This window comes from Nothobranchius furzeri, chromosome 11 (genome assembly GCF_043380555.1).
Source record: "Nothobranchius furzeri strain GRZ-AD chromosome 11, NfurGRZ-RIMD1, whole genome shotgun sequence".
In the NCBI taxonomy this organism is placed as follows: Eukaryota; Metazoa; Chordata; class Actinopteri; order Cyprinodontiformes; family Nothobranchiidae; genus Nothobranchius; species Nothobranchius furzeri.
In genome coordinates, this window is record NC_091751.1 from 47956869 (window position 1) to 47976747 (window position 19879).

The 19879-nt window shown below is 41.1% G+C and overlaps 1 protein-coding gene across 3 annotated transcripts in view; it reads left to right on the forward strand.

Moving 5' to 3' along the window:
* Positions 1-11826: 11826 nt before the first annotated feature.
* adcyap1r1a (adenylate cyclase activating polypeptide 1a (pituitary) receptor type I) overlaps positions 11827-19879 on the forward strand; it is a 55745-nt gene continuing 47692 nt past the window's right edge. The window contains exons 1-2 of one of the 3 annotated variants that reach the window (XM_015956608.3): positions 11827-12107; positions 14733-14896. In XM_015956608.3, the coding sequence (XP_015812094.1) occupies positions 14855-14896 (42 nt within the window). In that variant the 5' untranslated portion in view covers positions 11827-12107; positions 14733-14854. The remainder of the gene's footprint in view (positions 12108-14732; positions 14897-19879) is intronic. The other 2 variants (XM_015956607.3, XM_015956609.3) reach the window with 2 other exon arrangements.

The following is a 19879-nucleotide window of genomic DNA, read 5'->3' on the forward strand; positions in this document are numbered from 1 at the left end:
GACATTTCAGTTCTGCACAGAATCAGTGAATACTGTATAAATAAAGCACTGGAAAGTCTTTTGTCTCCATGACAACTGAGACACGTATTTCTTCTGTGATTTTTCTGATGCTGCAGGGACCACCTGTTTTTTTTGTCCCTTGGTGCACTAATCCGCCCCTGTTTAAAACTGCCCAGAGACTGTTCACTTATTCATTTAGTTTGAACCTACAGTGCAACAAATACGATAACAGCAACAACCCAGTCGCTACCCTTTTGAAACATGCCCGCTAAATTTTCACATCCGACACATCAACAATCAAAAGAGACTTTTTGGGCCATATTTGAGTGAAATTATTTTTATCTCACACGTTGTAGATAACTCTTTATGGAGGATCAGCTTCTAGGACTGATAGGCTAACGGATAGTCAGAGCAAAAACAAAACATAGCTGAAAAATTTGGACCCAACTTCAAAGATTTTCCTTCTAATTTTATCTGGTAAATCTTTAAACATCAGTTTTGAATTATGTGTTTATTTCAGCAGAAGTGTAAAAATCTTCCAGCTGAAATTTTGACCTTAGATGCTCATGAAGTTGAAATGTTACGTTCATGTAAACAAAAACACAGAAATCTATTTAAGTAACCCACTCACTCATTTTCTGAACTGCTTTATCCTGAGTAAGTTCACCTGGAACTGGGTCCTATCTCAAGCAGTCATTGGGGAAGAGGCAGGGAGCACCCTTTACAGGCCACCTGTCCATCACAGGGACACACAATGATAAATATCCAGTCCAGCATTCACTTACACCTACAGTTGGACGTCATTCAAAGTTGGGAATTAACCCAACGTGCATGTGCTTGGTTTTCAGAAACCGGAGTACTCGGAGAAAACTCACGCATGCATGGGGAGAACTCCACGCACAAAGGCTGAACGCTCTGATTCAAACCTGCAACCTTCTTGCTTCAGGGCTCCTAAATGCTCTAACATACAGCAAAGTGAATAGCTTTAACATTGACGCTACCATGAAGTAAAACTTTATTAAATCGCCAGCGCTAGTTTAGTTTAATAAAGTGTTTATTTTAAACAAAATAAAATAGGAGAAAATGCATAATAATCAAAATAAACAAACAGAAAGAGACAATAAATAAATTATAACAAGACCCAAAAAAAGGTAAACGAATAGTTTTCTGCATCCTGAGAATCAGAAACCCTCCTAACGTCTGTAACATTTAGACATTCCCTGAGCGTCCCCTCCAGTCCATTCCACAATTCAACCCCACCAACGGAATCGTAGAATCCAATAACGGGGTGACGGTGGCACAGGAGTTGAGTACTCGTCCCGTAATTGGACGGTTGAAGGTTCAAGCCCCGCTCTGTTTGTCACTGTCATTGTGTCCTTGGGCAAGACACTTCACCCCCTTGCATGCTAGTGATGGTCGGAGGAACCGGTGGCGCCAGTGCCCGACAGCCTTGCCTCCGTCAATGTGCTCCAGTGCAACTGTGGCTACATCGTAGCTCATCCCCACCAGGGTGTGTGTGTGTGTGTGTGTGTGTGTGTGTGTGTGTGTGTGTGTGTGTGTGTGTGTGTGTGTGTGTGTGTGTGTGTGTGTGTGTGTGTGTGTGTGTGTGTGTGTGTGTGTGTGTGTGTGTGTGTGTGTGTGTGTGTGTGTGTGTGTGTGTGTGTGTGTGTGTGTGTGTGTGTGTGTGTGTGTGTGTGTGTGTGTGTGTGTGTGTGTGTGTGTGTGTGTGTACGGGTGAATGACTGACTCTGTCTCTAGAAGGCGCTATATCAAATACAGGCCATTTACCATTTATAAGCACATAATGTAAAATCTACAGTTGATTTTTATAAAATATTGCTTGAACCTTCAAGCATTTTGGAGCAGTTTTAAGAAAGTAGCAATGCATTTTGGTCCTGTTTGCTATGTCCTAGTGGGCAAAAATGTAAACATTTAGAAAATGTTTGTCAAAAATCTTGTTTTTTATATAAGAACTGACAGATTGTAATGGCTGTAATGGAGAACTTTCATTTTTCCAACCAATTCAACAGCAAGATTTATTTTACTTTTCAGGATTTCATTACAAACGTAGGATTTTCTGCAAACGTGCTCTAATAAATCTTTTGATAGTCAACTGTAAGCAGAAAGAAGCTAGCGTGCCAATGATACATTCAAGGGTCTACAGCTCATAACAGAGGTAGTGAAACATCTTCATTTAGTTAATCATTGTGGTGAGAAGGTCTGTGGACCAAACACAAAGACGGAAATGAACAGTGATTACACCATTTACAGATTTAAAAGACACTGATGAACAATGACCTCCTGCCCAGAAGCTCAGGGAAGCTGAAAATGTAAGAAATCCACAGGGGTCAAGAAGATTGACTCTCCTGGAGGCTCCGGCCATGTTAGCTATTTTTCACGGCGGCACCTCTTAACTAGCAGCTAATGTCAGCATGCTCAGATGGACACAGCTAAAAGGATTATTAGCCTTTACTTGATCCCCTAATAGAGTCTATCTGAATTACAGTTAATGAGCGTCTAAAATTATATGAGAGAAAGTGAAAGTACTGGAGTTGTAAAACAATAAGAAGTTTTTAATTGTCAGTTATTTGCTTAACTAGAAGTCAGTGAAGAGGTTTGGAAGTGACATGCGTACGCCTTTTGGGTTTTGTTAAAGGGGACAGATTATGTAAAACTCACCTTTTGCATCATTTGGGTCTTTACTGCAACCATAAACATTCAAAAGATGGATAAAAATTCTTCCTTCTGTTTTTTGACGATGTTTGGTTTCAGGAATTATGTGCCTAAAACTAACAATTTCAAAAAGTTGTTATTTGTGATGCAACTCTCACATGCGAGAGAGAGCTGCTGCAAGATAAGTAACGGTTCCACTCAGATATTTCCAGATATCGGAGCTTCTCAGCTTATAGAAGCCCGAGCAGCAAATGGGTGGGCGTAGCCAGCTCCAACATGTTTTTTAAAATGACAGAGCCCTGAAATGACTCATTCTGGAAAGTACTGAAAATTAGAAGAATAAACTTCTCAGATCACTTAATGCAAGTAAATTCCTGAATATGTTTTGTGTCAGCCATAGACCTTTTATAACTGTAAAATAAGTTATTAAATAGCTGCTAAATAATATATTTGTTTAGTATTTCCTCATAAATAAATATATATTTTCAAATGAGTAAGAGTCTAAGTTAGATTAAAGGTGATTAGACCAAGTCTGTGGGTAAGACTGTGAAAGTGGCTGAACTTAGCCAAAGACAGCTAAAGCTAAAAAATGTCAAACAATTTTCAAGACATAAAAGATCCCACATGCAGCAATTAAAAAAAATCACAAAACACACTGCGTTATCGGACCAAGAGATGTGTAAGATTCCTGATTTCTAATTGAAGCGGTCCCAACATGCAACTGAGCAGATCAGAGTACTCTTAAACACCACACATGGCAGGAATATCTTATAAGATTGTCTTTGGGTATTTGAGAGTGTCTAAGATAGCTGGAAGGGAAGAATTGGGTGAAATTGTTTTATAATTATCTTACCATTTGAGCCAGACTGCATGCATGTCAAGAGCTACCCAAGCAAGTCGTCCCGACAGTAATACCCTGAAATAAATCATGCTGTCATGCATTTTATAATAAATAAATGCTAATTAACGGAATTTGTAATGTCGCATCAGGAGAACGATGAGGTCTCAGTTATCAGGACAGGTTAAATGGTTACCTTAGTGATAGCTCCAGCTGCTGTGGCTAAACTTTGGGGTCATGCAGCTGGCTGCCACATGCCATATAATTAGTGAGCTAAAGAATGACAGTGATTACTTTGCTTAACAGTGCAGCTAATAATTAGCAGAACAACTGTTATCTGATCAGAGCAACAAACCCAGTTTGAGTGAGAGCATCACTGTTATAGGTTACCCAGTTGTAACTAAAGAATGTAAGAATAAGCATGAAGTCCTCTGCTGCCCGCAGATAAACGGAGAAGGAAGTGACGCGACCATCGGCGTCAGCCTGAGGAAGTTTGCAGCCGCAAACGAAACGTAGCGGGAAAACAGGTAAACCAAACTGCTCTGTGTTTTAAAAAAGAACTACAGCATGGAATAAGCATGAAGTGATTTTAAAATATTCACATAAATGTGAACACTCTCTCACAACCTGAAAAATGTTGCGATTGTTCTTCTGCGACCTCTGATTTGTCATTTTCTTCCCCCACCGCCAGTGAAAGAACTTGGTGGCAACATGTGTCATCTATCTCAGAACATTTCGTTAAGCTGCTTTTCTGTTCCTCTGACAGCCTGTAATTATAGCGGCGAGCTGAGAGGAGTCGCTCCACACTGCCAGCCTCACATTAAAGGCAATCAAATGCTTTTGAGCAAACTTGATTGAGTTAAAATGAAGGTTTGAGCCTTCTGCTGTCATACAGACACAGACGGCTACAGAGAAAACTCAGAAACATCATGATGGTGTCGCAGTTGAAATGCTGACCTTTGCATCTCTGGGAAATTTTAGGCTTTTTCTGGTTACATTTTATTCCAATGTTTTAGCTACATTTTTTTACACAAAACCACACAGTATTCAACTCAGGCCCTTAAAAAGGGGAGGGATAAGATGTTTGTTATTTTATATCTGCACGTCTTGGTGCCCTTGTATGCGGAAGCCCTGAAGGGAAACTTTTTTTTTCTTGTGGCAATTTTCTGTGTTTTTTTCCCCCTCAGTCCAGAGAGGCAAACAATAAAAAAATATTCTTGTGGCATTTTTTTTGGCATGACCCAGAAAAGCAAACAAAAAAACTTCTTGTGGCATTTTCTTTTTTTTTTCTATTTTGTTTTTCACAGCCCAGAAAGGCAAGCAGAAAAAAAAATTGTGGCATTTTCTACGTATTTTTATTTATTTATTTATTTGTTGTTCAGTCCACAGACACACAAAAAAAAAATCTTGTGGCATTTTTTTTATTATTTTTGCACAGCCCAGACAGTCAAATGGAAGTGTTTTATTTTCTCCCAGAAATTTTCCTATTTTTTTCTCTTATTTTTGCTCTGCTCTGAAATGAAAACGAAAATAAAAATGTGTATTTTCTCTTGTAAATTTTTTAAGCTTACATATTTTTAATACCTTAAAAAAGAATGTAGAAAAGAGCCAGAAGAAAAAGTATGTTTTCCAATGCTTTTCAGGGCTTCCATATTTGTAGGTGTTGAACCAAAGTGAATCAAAGTCAGTTCAACATGTTGGTTTCCTTTGATTCAGAACTGGCTGAAGATTTGTGATTGTATTGAATTTGATTTGTTTTGTGTTTTCTTTATCTTTTGTGCTGCCAGATGAATTCTTGTGGGTTTTGTAGTGTAGACTCGACCCGGAGTGGGGCTTCACATAGAGATCTGGCTGTTGCCAGGTTAAGTTTTCTTATCATTTATGAACAAGTTGAGTTTTAGTCTTTTTCTGACAGTAAATTCGTGAATTTTATCAAAGATAGCAAATTAAAACATTCCTTTTATCGATGATTCAAAAGAAGACAGAAATTCAACAGTTGAGATTTCCCTTTTATGCTATCTAGAAAATATTCCGTGTTAATGAACAACTCTGGTCTGGCTTTCCTTCTTTTTCTGACATCACTTCAGCTGATTGATTAATTTCTCTACAAGTGAGACACTCAGCAGGAGCCTGATGTGTGGGAGGAGAACGGAGACGAGATGGGGGTTAGGGTGAGGTCTTACCTCCCGGTTTCCCACCGTGTCCTCCTTAGTATGAGGGGTGAGTCAGTGGGCTTTACACTTAAACACTTAATGCCTCCCTCCTACATGCTGTCAAAGATGAGTCTCTGTGGCAAACCGATGGACTGACTGGTGCCTGATGGCATACGGAGTGGGAGAGTCACCCTGTGGAGAGATTCATTGAGTGGAGGCGCAATGGAGCATGTACGCTTTGAGGAGACAGTGTGTGATATCAATAAAGCAGCTGAGGAAACAGACTGTCCGTGGGCACCCTCTCGAATGCTGAAAACACTATTTTAACTTGGTAGGCAGGTAATTTTACAAAATGTGGGTAATGTTCTTTGATATGTTCTTGCTGTGTCTGATTTCTAATTCCATTTTTGGTTCTTTTTTAAAACACAGAAAAGATTTATTTTTACCTTGCTTGCTGACAGTTTCGTTCACGGCTTATAGGGGAAGAAAGGTGATTTAAATGACTTTGAACGTGGCATGGTTGTTGGTGCCAGATGAGCTGATCTGAGTATTTCAGAACCTGATGGTGTTTCAGGATTATCACGCACAACCATCTCTAGGATGAATGGTGTGAAAAAGGGAAAACATCTAGTGAGCGGCAGTTCTGTGGGTGAAAATGCCTTGTTGATGATGAGATCAAAGGAGAATGGCCAGACTGGTTAGAGCTGATAGAAAGGCAACAGTAACTCAAATAACCACTCGTTACAACCAAGGTATGCAGAAGAGCATCTCTGAACACACAACACGTCGAACCTTGAAGCAGATGGGCCACAGCACCGGGTGCCACTCCTGTCAGCTAAGAACAGGAAACTGAGGCTACAATTCACACAGGCTCGCCCAAATAGGACAATAGAAGATTGGAAAAATGTTGCCTGTTCTGATGAGTCTTGATTTCTGCTGCGACATTCAGATGGTAGGGTCAGAATTTGGGATGGATCCATCCTGCCTTGTATCAATGGTTCAGGCTGCTGCTGCTGCTGGTGGTGTAATGGTGTGGGGGACATTTTCTTGGCACACTTTGGTACTTTAGTACTAACTAATCATCGTTGTAATGCCACATAACCTTTCTCAGTGGCCTAGTGGTAGAGTGTCCGCCCTGAGACTGGGAGATCAGGGGTTCGATTCCTGGTCGGGTCATACCAAAGACTTTGGAAAAAATGGGACCCAATGCCTCCCTGCTTGACACTCAGCATTAAGGGGTTGGATTGGGGGGTTAAACCACCAAATGGTTCCCGAGCGTGGCTGTGTCTGCAGCTCACCGCTCCCCCAGGGGATGGGTCAAATGCGGAGAACAAATTTCGCACACACACACACCTGTGTGTGTGACAACTAATGGGACTTTAACTTTAACTTTAACATCCTACCTGAGTGTTGTTGCTGACCATGTCCATCTCTTTATGACCACAGTGTACCCATCTTCTGATGGCTACTTGCAGCAGGATAATGCTCCATGTCATAAAGCTCAAATCATCTCAGACTGGTTTCTTGAACATGACAACGAGTTTGCTGTAGTCAAATGGCCTCTACAGTCACCAGATCTCAGTCCAACAGAGCACCTTTGGGATGTGGTGGAATGAGAGATTCACATCATGGATGTGCAGCCGACACATCTGCAGCAACTGCCGATGCTATCATGTCAGTATGGACCAAAATCTCTGAAGAATGTTTCCAGTACTTTGATGAATCTGTGTCACGAAGGATTAAAGCAGTTCTGAAGTCAAGAGGGTCCAGCCCAGTACTAGCAAGGTGTGCCCAATAAAGTGGCCAGTGAGCATATATTTACTATGAATGTGTCACTTTTGCTTATTGTGTGTGCCTACATGCAATCTGACTTATTTAGTCATCACTGTTTCCAGCTGTAATTCCTCCAACAGACTCACTAATATCACCAATGGGATGCAAAGAGCCTCTGACTATCAGCTAAACAGCCAATCGTGTTTGGTTGCTAGGTAAAACTGACTAATTATTTTTGGCTAATCAGCATCACTGAAGTCTTTGGGGTGCTGGCAGTGGCTGATAGCACATGTGCTACAGGAAATGGCTAGCATGCTAGATGGTGATGGATCCCCCCCCCCCCCCCCCTCTCTCTCTCACTCCCTCAGTCACAAACTCAGTGTTGGTTTATATAGATAGAGCTGAGGCTGCCCTTTGTCACTGATTGGGTTGTGAACGAAAGAACAAGATTGTGGATAAAGGTGGCTGAAATGAGTTTTCTCCACAGGGTGTCTGGGCTTTCCCTTAGAGATGGAGTGAGAAGCTCAGTCATCCGAGAAGGTTCAGAGTAGATCCGCTGCTCCTCCACATCTAGAGGAGCCAGTTGAGGTGGCTCGGGCATCTGGTTGAGACGCCTCCTTGGTGAGGTTTTCCAGGCAATTCTAAATGGGAAGAGACTCAAAGGACACACTGGAGGGACTATGTCTCTTGGCTGGCCAGGGAATGCCTTGGGATTCCCCTAGAGGAGCTGGCCCAAGTGGCTGGGCAGAGGGAAGTCTGGACCTCCTTGCTTAGGGTGCTGCCCACATGACCCAACTCCGGATAAGCAGAGGAAAGTGGATGGATAAAGCTGATATCATACCCGTAATAGTGATTATTTGGAGAAAGGAAAAAATGATTCTCTTGGAATTGTAACTTGAAGAATGAGCTAAGAAGGGAAAACTTTTCACCCATAGCTCCACCAAGAATAATTATTTACACTTGCTTCCACTGACATTTTCAAAAAGTCTCCATTTGGTGCACAGCTGGCTAACTTTTGAATTTCACCCAATTTAAAACAGTCCTCATAGCTAATCAACATTAGCCAAAACATAATAACTGTAATCCAGTCCGTTGTACACATATCTAGCTAAAGGTTTGCATGGTAGTAGAAGAGAATCATTCACAACCCATCTCTGAGAATTACTTGACCCTTAAAATTTTTCCCGGAGCTGTAGGAGTCAGCCTCGTCTGTCAGGTTTGCATCTTTTAATAAGTACTGGCTCTCTGAGCTTCCAGGATGTCATCCGTGCAGCAGGTCAATATACCGCTTGTCTGTTCAAAGAAAATTAAAACAATTCATCATTAGCCTTAGACAAACCTACTGATCATTTATCATTTGGACATGAGACCCCCCCCCGCATTTGTCTGAAATGAACGACGGAATCACACAGATCACGCCGTGATGTCAGCAGGGCATTTAATAGCCTGAGGCTTACCGCTTGGACCTTTGGCACTAGTAAAGGTTTCCATTAACGTCCACACCTTCAATGTGACAGTGTCCTTGAACTAAAGCTGGATGCCCTGAGTTGATTATTGCATGATGTCACCACAACACTTTCAGAGGAGATTTCTGACAATAATCCAGATTAAAAGATGTCCCAGAAGGATTTTTGTCCCTTTCTCTGTTATGTCCTGCTCGGAAGTAGCTTTGAATGTTTGAGCGGAGTGAATTAGTTTATGCGTCACCGCTTGGTCTGACATTAATCAAAAATCAGGAACTGAAAACGCTGGAAGCCGGTGGAATACAAAGATAAATGTGCCATGGAAACAAGCGCACATCCTTCTCCTGCATGATGCTATTGCTAAAATAGCCAGAAAATTGTCATCTCCAACTAAGAATTTTTGCCTCAATCCTACTTTTCTGCTGAAATCGTCTCTGTCCGTGAGTACGGTCTATTATTCATGTTAAAGTGTTCCCGGAACACGCACATGCATCACTGCTGCGATGGACCCCACCCACGTCATTATTTTGATAGGACTACTGGCTCCAAGGCAGCCAATGTGGCCTCTTCTCTTTGCTGTCTTCATGTCTGCTATGGATACTTTTTATGCCTGTTTGATTTACACCCAAAGACCTCAGCTGTGTGATCAATCACATGTTTTTATGCACTCTAAACACTCGTGTGGAAACTTGAACCTGATTTTAGCCACAGGCAGTTTCAGAGCCCTGAAGGGGGTCAGAGTCACTCTGAGAGAGAAGTGAATGACTTCCTATGTATTAGTGAAAATAGGAAATAATGTTAATTTGAATGCATGAACAGAAAAAAAATTATTTTGAATAATGTGTGACCACTGACAGGATTCCAAACCTTAAAAAAAACATCAAATCAGCATCTGTTTTTGGTTACAACTCATTTTTTGTTTAGAAGCTTTTTGTATTAATTTAGCATCTCATAGTTATTTTTTCTGTGGCTCATTTATTGGTTTAATTAGGTTTTTACCTTTTTTTTGGGGGGGGGGGTCATTTAGCATTTTTATACATTTTTGGGTTTGTTATTTTCTTGTTCTACCTCACGTGTTTGTTGTTTCGTGTCTCATGTTTTTTCTTCTTCAGAGGTTAGAGCCTTTAAATCACCTCTCAGATGTGTTGCATGCTGCAGCTTACATCTGTTGCAAATGTGTGCCTCTTCCTTCTAATTTCACATTCCTTTCATGTCTTTTTGGTGATTGAATGTACCTTTGTGATCCCCCCCCCCAATATGATGTCTTTCATGTTAGTTTAGTTTATTGTTTTGTGTTAGCGCATGTGGGGTCTTTGATGGTAGGAAGTTTGCATCTTTCCAAGTTTGCCACACACACTTGAACATGATTTAGCATCTTTTGTAGATACTTGAGTCTGAAAAGGGTAGACTGCCTTCTCTGAGTCAGGGATGAGGTCCTGTCTCAAGTGGAGGAGTTTAAGTATCTTGGGGTCTTGTTCACAAGAGAGGAAAAGATGGAGTGTGAGATCGACCGGTGGATTGGTGCTGCGTCTGCAGCGATGTGGGTGTTGAACCGATCTGTCGTGTTGAAAAAAAAGCTGTGCTGGAAGGTAAAGCTCCCAATTTCTCAGTTGTTCTACGTTCCTACCCTCACCTACGATCACGAGCTTTGAGTAAGAAGGAGGTCACGGATACAAGCGGCCAAAATGAGTTTTCTTCACAAGATGTCTGAGCTCTCCGTTAAAGATGGGGTGGGAAGCTCGGTCATCCGGGAGGGGCTCGAAGTAGATTTGCTGCTCCTCCACATCAAGAGGAGCCAGTTGAGGTGGTGCAGACATCTGTGGATGCCTCCTGGACACCTCCCTAGTGAGGTTTTCTGAGCACGTCCAACCGGGAGGAGACCTAAAGAAAGACCTAGGACATGCTGGAGGGACTATGTCTCTTGGCTGGCCATGGAACACCGTGGGATTCCTCCAGAGGAGCTGGCCCAAGTGGCTGGAGAGAGGGAAGTCTGGGCCTCCCTGCTAATGCTACTGTCCTCGCGACCTGACTCCGGATAAGCAGAAGATAATTCACTTGAGTCCCTCAGTTCACTTGCATTTATCCAGAACAGCTTCAGCATGAATCCAGAAGAACTCCAGGTCATTTCTAGAAGGTTATAAGACATAATCTCTCCAGAAGGCACTGTCTTCAGAGGCTCTGAGATCTCCTCCAAGTGGAACATACCTGAAACAACTTGCATGGATTTAGAGGAATTTACTCAATACCCAAAATGAATGTTTTAATATAGAGGAGCAGAGACTCTTATGAGCTTCTCCTGAACAGCCGAGCTCTTCACCTATCCCTGAGGTCCAGCCACTCTGAAGATATTTCATCCACCAGTATTTGTGGTAGGCATTAAAATTAAGTTGAGCATTCCCTTTACCACAGCAGATGGGTACAGTCAGTGCAGACACAGCCACAACCTCCCTGTCAGTGTCCTGCTCCACCTTACCCTCCCTGTTGTGCATTTTTTTTTGTTGTGTTTTTTTGCAACCTTTTTGACTCTTTTTCAAATAAAAAGATCCCATCATATTTCACCTGTGTCCCATGTGACCTCACACAAAGACCTCCGTCTTTCCTCCTTGTCCTGGGTGGATCTAGATTTACCTAAAGCAGCTTCCAGTGCAGATGGAGGCAGGTGTTCACTTCGCTGTCCGTGGTGCTGAAAGTAAGGGTGTTGAAGCTTTTTGTAAGGATCGTTTGGACTCATGCAGATTCTAACTCTACTCACGTGTTGCATTCAGGAAGTCAGCATGTGTGACTTCCGGTGAAGAAAATCACAAATGTCAGGGATAAAAGTTGTTTCTTTTGTAATAAAAGACACACATGAAGACCGGAAGTTCCTCTTTTCAGACATCATCTGCGCCCGTAGGGTCAGACTTACAGTCACTTTAGTTTTTAGTGGCTGACGAGGTGCGAGCCCCCAACGGAGCAGGCACCCCCCTCCTCCTCCTCCTCCTCCTCCCACGTCCTCCTCAGCTGCTGCAGCACTGAGTCCGTCCTGCAGCAGCAACCGCAGTAATAACCGCACCTGTCCCCCGTTTTCTTCTCTCTCTTTCTCTCACTCTGTCTCAGAACGCGGTGGAAACGACTTCAGGAGTAAAACGAGGCGGAAACACCGTTCGGGATCTACGAATACCGATGGCTCCACGCGCAGGCATTCCTCCCGCTGGAAATTACGCACCGGTAAGTTCCTTTTCACTTGTTATTCACGGAGAGGGCGGCGCGCTTTTACTCACGCACCTCTGCCTCGCGCTGCAGCTCACAAACTCAACATACACCGTAGATACTATGTCCATATTCTAGGATTTTTCTTTTTCTCTTCGTGGAGAGTAAATGAGGAGGCGAAGGTCACCCGCATCCGTGCATGATGTTTTAAATGTGTTCCAGAGCGCTGGGGGAAAGGGTTAGCGTTGGAATGATCGTATTGATTTTCGGGCACCAAGAGAAAAACATCAGTCTCGCATTGATTGGTTTCTTCTCCTCCTTTCTGACAAAAACAGAAATAAGAGCCTCAATGTTTGAGCTGCATGGCCTCCGAACATCTGAATAAACGTGTTCTGGTTCTGAATTCTGGCTGCAGCATTGTTGCGAGCGAGCGAGCGAGCGAGCGCGCGCGCACGCACAGACACACACACACACACTCGCAGACACGCGGTTCACGTTTCCAGCACGACATCTGGGTTAATTGGATCTGTTCATCTGGATCGGTCTAAACTGGGTACGGGAAGAGTTTATGCACGCGAGGAGGTTCAGAAGAAATAATCATAGTTCACTCACTTCTCTTGTTTTTTGATGCATTTGCACACACACACACACACACACACACACACACACACACACACACACACACACTGTAATAGACAGTTTTAATGTTTCTGACACGTACATATTGTGCATTTTTGGTCATGTTTTGGTTGATCCACCCTTCTGAAGCATTTTTTTTTTATTTTTATTATTTTTTTTTTTTTTTTTGCTGTAAGTCCTGAATCTCCCCATGGCTTTAAAACCTCCCAAATTTTCTGGTGACTCACACATAATCTGAGCAAACCAGAGTGTCTCTTGGCTCTTACTGTCCTCAGGACGATTTAACGTTGAACCCTTCTGCTGTTTCCAGAACCAGAGCTTTCCTGATAACAAAAACCCAGTTTTTTAGTTTTTACTCCTCATCTGAGGTCCTGAGAGTTTTAGAAGATCTTCAAATTGGACACATCCACCTCTAAATCCCTTCATTTTCTCTCTGAGCACGGTTACTCCTGTTTCTCATCTAAGCATCCGAGAGACGCTTCAGAGCTATTTGGATTGGGTTCTGGATGGAAAAGGACACAGCTGAATTTGCCTGTGAATGCATGAATTATTGCTGGTATAACGCGTGTGTGTGTGTGTGTGTGTGTGTGTGTGTGTGTGTGTGTGTGTGTGTGTGTGTGTGTGTGTGTGTGTGTGTGTGTGTGCGCGTAAGCTGCACCAACTGGGTGAAACGTTAGCGGAGAAAATGTTTAAAAGTCTGACTCGACACACACATTTCTTTTATTTATTTATTTTTACTCCTGTAAGGTCATCTAGAGGACTTCAAAGTCTTACTTATTCAGATTTTTCATAACATTACCCAAAATTAGCTCCGTGTAGTTGTTATTGAAAGTTGATCCACAGCTGACATGAGCACAGTTATCTAGTTATCTGAGGTGTGCTTGTTTCTATTCGATAAAAAACAGCCTTTCATCACAAAAGCCAACGATTTGTATTAAAATAACAGACTATAAGAGATTTGGGGTTAGTTTAAGTAGAAATGATAGCTCTGTGAACAGTTTTTCACAAAATAGATGCTATAGAAAGTTTTTTTTTTTTTTTTTGTATTTTGTCTTAGTGGAAAACAAATGAATTTATGTGGTTGTAGTTTGTGACCCTGATAAAAAATACTGATGTTATCTAATCTGCTGTTTCTAAAACATGAAGAGTTTACTAATTTTATTATTATTTTAATTCACCATATTAATGAATGTCAGAAAGCATTTCAGGAAAGCTTTTTTTTTTTCATTTTTCCACAAATGATCTACTGTGTTTTTACAGCAGTGACTGTACGGAACAATCCTCATGATAGAAATCAGATGTATGAAATGTTGTCTTCCCAGCTTTTTAAAAGGGAACATATAACTCAAAACTCACCTTTGCCTCCTTTTGTGCTGCTTCAATAAACACTCCAAATGTGAAGAAAAATCACCTGTTTGGTTTTAGGAATTATGTGACAAAAACAAGCTGTTTCAAAAAGCCCCTCTTTGTGATGTCACAAATGTTGAAATTAGCATAAAAGCACCTCCTACATGCAAGAGAGATCTGCTGCTGGAAGAGCATGGTTATCAGAGCTTCTTAGCTTATAGCAGTCTGAGCTGGGGATGGGTGGGTGTGTTTAGCTCTAGCTTGTTTTTTTTAAGTGACAGAGCCCAGAAACTACTCATTCTGGAAGGGAATAAAATTGTTGAAATCACTTTATGTGAGAGGGATCTTAGGCAAAAAACATCATGAACATGTTTGGTATTGAACATAGAGCTGTTGTAACCTAAGAAAATAAATCATTATATGTCCTCTTTAATTATTGTTTCTAAGATCCTGCCCAGCTACTCACCCTCATCTGACCTTATATCTGGTCTATTGTAGTAAATAACCATTTTAATCAGGAAAAAGCAACTTTTCACAGCTGTCTTTCTAATGATACTGCTGATCCTATAAAAACTTAAAATTGTTTAGTTATTTTCGTATATTAATACCTTTAAACCAACAAACCATGATCTTGTCTATTCTTTTGTCACATTTCAGCTCCCTTGATGCTGCGGTGACTGAAGACACATTTCCAGTGCATCCCTGTTAATCCACACACACAGCCGCTCAAACACATATGAAGTGATTGCCTTCTGGGCACACGCTCTTAACAGGACACAATGAGAGGCTACCTGCTGACTGCGATCTTCCTTCTGCCCTTGGTGAGTGAGTCATTGATGTGCTGTAACTGTGTGCTGCTCAAATGTGGAGGTGTGTGATCATGTAGGAAAGTTCATAAGCTCAGGAATTCATCGTATACAACAGCGCCGCTGTGTTCATGTTTGCTTCACCACCATCGGTGTGACTCCTCAAATTTACTCTTGAAGATGTTTGAGATTTAGTTTTCATAAAGAGCCAGATAAAAATAATTACCTGCTGCATCATTTAACCAGCATATGTTGAAGCTCCAGGATCAGCGCTGTGATGAGGCGACTGCCCTCCTCTCAGAACAATGCCAGATGGCCTGACTGACCAGAGAACTGTCAGTCCATTTCTCCAGTGAATCACACTTATTCACAGTCTCATTCAAATAAAAAGAAAAGATTGAACAAGCTTCACAGAATACTGGGAGGAAATGTATTCAGTGTCCTGATGCAGAACAGCTGGATTTTTTATGGCTAAGCCTGTCAGATTTGTTCTTCTTTCACCTTCCTTCTAAATTATAAACAATTAAAAGTGAAAACATGCAAAAAAAAAAAAAATCCAGCCTCATGGCCACAAACATTCCTCTTTTTGCATAAATAAGAGCGATAATGACCTTCAGCTGCTGATTGGGCTGATGTATTTGTTATGATGTACTTGTTGTGTGTCAGATGAGTCTGCTCGGAGGACCAGTGGTCTGCAACGTCAAATGGGAATTTTATTATCTGTTCTGCGCACTGCTGTGTGAGCCACTGAGTTATCTGGCCTCAGAAAATAGCCTTGGGGAGGGAAAGTGTGTTCTGCAGCTGCAGCTTATGGAGACAGACATCTGCTCTAGAGGAGAGAAATGATTGGGGAGGAGAAGAATAACAAGCACATTAAAACAATCTTTACCTATACACACACACACACACACACATATATGTGTATATATATATATACACACACACACACACACACACACACACACACACACACATATATATATGTATATGTGTATATGTATATGTGTGTTCCATTGATCTTTGATCCTTGATCGTTGTCATGGTGACTGCTTTCAGCTGGAGATTTTAAAGCCTTTGATAGACGTGACGTACTGTGCCTCCATTGCACCATTTTTTTCTGAACTTGACATTCTTGGTTGAATCAAAGTGATTTCATGATTCTACTATGAGATACAATTATTATTTATTTAAAGGTGTGGAACACTTGTTTAACTGATACATTTGCAGGGGTCTCTAGCAGGAATGAATGCCTTGTAATTCATGCTCAGAGAGCAAAAACCACCCATGCATCGTTTCCAGGAACTAGAAGTGAGCCACATCACAGCTGAACTTGAAATGGCAGGTTTTGGAACCTTATTTTGTGATATTTGGACGTCTATCATCAGATTGGAAAACAGCAACTTAACTCTACCACTGATATGCAACACTGATGTTTTATCTCCGCAAATAACACAAGCCTGGAGGAGTTTTGCTGTGTGGTGAAATGCTAACTGCTAGCTTTTACTAGCTGAGACATTCTCTGCTGTTTCCCTGGAAGCTAAACCAATAACAGCCTTCCTCATTGCGAATCAAGATGGGTGAGTCCATGAATGTTAAGTTTGATGTAGATCTGTCAGGCTTTTCCAATTCTAGAGTTTCACCATCTATTTTCTATCAGAAGCTAATGCAGGAGATAGGTGTAGGAGACTACTTTCACCTTCAGTATGCATGAAAAACTCAGAGTGACTGATTATAATCAGAAGGACAGATTTAAAGGCTCCTCTCATTAACAGGAAGGCGTACAGCTGCAGGCCTCCCAACAGCCGGGGGGAAAGGCGGGAAAACAGTGCTGCTCTCTGACTGGTTGAGAGTGTTCAAACATTTTCTGTCCAAGCAGGATCAAGCACCCACACATATGATACATTAAATCGACCAGTTTGGTTTCAGGAATCTTGTATTCAATTTTAAATTTGTTATCTGTTACTATGGTAACACAAGTGCTTAAGTATATCCCCAAACAAGTCTTATGATAAATGATAAATGACCCGCACTTGTATAGCGCCTCTCAGAGCAAGGACTCCAAAGCGCTTTACACTACAGTGTATCATTCATCCATTCACACACACATTCATACACTGGTGGGGATGAGAGGCGAGCACAAGCACAGGCGCCACCTGACCCTCCAACCACCACCAGCAGGCAAGGTGGGTTAAGTGTCTTGCCCAAGGACACAACAGCAGAATTCTCTGTCCGGAGCCGGGATTGAACCTGCAACCTTCCAATTACTGGACAACCCACTCAACCTGTTGAGCTACTGCTGCCCACAATATCAAAATAAATGTGAAAAGCCTAATATTGAGCCTATAACATACTGCTGTTTCTTATCTTTCTGAGCTCTATACACTTAGATCTAGCAGCATAGCTGACATTTTAACAGTAGTCAGAAGGCAGGAACCGCCCCCTCCTCCTTCGCTGCTCTCTCATTGGCTGAGAGTTTTCAATCGTCTTCTGCCTAAAAGGAAATATGCACCCCCTCGTATCATACATCAATTCAACCTGCTTGGTCCCAGGAGTCTTGTATTAACTTGATATTGTGTTCAGCGTTACCATGGCAACGTGCTTAGCAACAACATCTGACAACATTTTAGACACAACTTATCAGCATACTTTAATACAGAAATGTTATTCAAAGTTTAAAAGAGTCATGTGATATTGTGCATTGCTTTATTAAAGCAGACTCCTGTCATCTGTTACCATGGCAATACAATGAACTACAAATCACTTTAACCAAGTCTCATAGGAATGAATATAAAAAGCTGAATATTGAGCCAATAACAATTTCCTGTTTTTGATCTTTTTGAACTATCTGTACTTAAAACTAGAAACAAGTTAAATTTGATTGACCGTCAGAAGATGGGAAAGTGCCCCGCTCCCTCCCTGCTCCCTGATTGGTTGAGAGAGGTCAATCATCTTCTGGCTAAATGGAATAACACACCCACACATGTGAGACATCAAATCGATCGGCTTGACCTAAGGAATCCATCCACCCATCCATCCAATAAACCATCTATTATCCATCCAACAATCCATCCGTCATTTCATTCATCCATCCCATATCAAATCTGATCATATGTTAATCTATCAGTTTCAGATATCAGCAAATGTTTCTAAATTCACAGTTCAGCCACTTGTAAAAATGTACCCATTAAACTATTCTGATTCAAATGCCAGCTGTTTAACATTTCAAATTTTGAGTTTTTAATCAATGTTCAAAGATTTAAGTTTTCTGCTGTTTAGCATTTTTTTGTCCATTTTCCTGCTATATTTCGAGCTTTATTACACTTGTTAGTGATTTTTGCTTCTAAATCGTTTAATACATTCAGCTCATTTCAACAGTTTTGCTTTGTTTCAGCTTCAGCAATTAGTTTCTGAATTCAGCATATGATGCTAATTTCACAGTTCAGCTAATGTAAAAATTAAACTGTTAAACTAGTCCTACTGAAATAACAGGTGTTTAGACATTTTAGCTGTCCAGTTTTTTAAACAATGTTCACAGATTTCAGTTTTCTGCTGTTTAGGACTAGTTTTCTTGATTCTTCACTTACTTGTTGTGCTTTATTTGCTTCTTGGTGCTTTTTGCTTTCACATCTTTCACTACATTCAGCTCATTTGCCAGTTTAGCTTAGTTTCAGCTTCACTTCCGGTATTCAACAACTTCAGCAATCAGTTACCAAATTTAGCATAAGATGTGAATTTCACAGTTCAGTTAAATGTAAAGATTAAACTGTTAAACTTGTGTAAAGGGTTAATTTACATGTTATTTAGTGACCCATGAGACATCAGATTCCATAGGAAATATGGAATCAATATGATGGATCTTTGGGTGCCTTTAACCAGATTGGAACTTTTTATTGCAGGGATTATGTAACACTTTGTATTGACAGAAAGATAACAGAAGAGAGAGTTAAGTTTTAAAAGTTTAAAGATTTATTACTAAACAAATTAAAACTAGACTAACTTTAACACTAAATGTATGGTGTAACTAAGGTGAATGAGACAGAGAATGGTGTAGTGTGGAATGTTGTTCAGATCCAGCAAATCAGAAGTAACGATTAGTTCTGGTGGGAGTGAAGGTGATGTCTTCGCGCTAAGCTTTGGTTAGGAGATTCATAAACACATTCGATGCCATTCTGTTGGTCTATGTACCCTTAGCGGAAGTCCCCGTCTAGATCAGGAGGTGTAGAGGTCCAGCTTGGACCTTTGGAGCCAAAGCTTGTAGAACAGCCGCGGCAGCCGACTAGTCCAGTCTTGAGATACTTCCGGGTCACGAAAGTTTATCGGCATCTAACAAGACCCAAAACGGCGTCATGATGATTCAGCTGTTATTCTGAAAGGAACCGTTGCAGCAGGTGGAACGGCAGCAGGTTTTCCAGCTTGTCGTTGGTTCTTTTGGCTGAAGAGGAAAGTTACGGATTGGCCACTATGTCAACTTCTCTTGAACACTTTGAACTGGCTTTAAAGATGACGTGGGCATAGTTGTATACTTCGGATGTTTTCGTTTATGGTTGAATGAAAAGATGACAGATTTACCAAGCACCACCAAAAACACGCCTCCGTCAGATCTGGCAGATTCTGATTGGATCAGTAAAGCAATGTGTCATGTCTTAACGCTACGTGAGATCAGTCCCTAGTGGAAACATTTAAAGTCATATTACTTATTATATTCTATAGGATTATAATAAAGGAATAAAGATTTTTATTTCACAAATTGGTTCACATTTTATTACTGACAAACACTTTGTTTGATTAGCTTATTAAAAATAGAGTTCTTTGATTTATTAAAAAGAGAGAGTCCTTTTCTTCATTCTTCTCTTGGGCTGGAAAAGAAAAGTTTAGAGCAAATGCATGCGACCTTGAGGCAATTACTCATGCAGATTAGTTCTGTGTCAGAGGAGAGGGGGGGAAATGACTTTTAGGTGGAAAACAGTCATTTCATTCCATTACACTTGTCCAACTGAA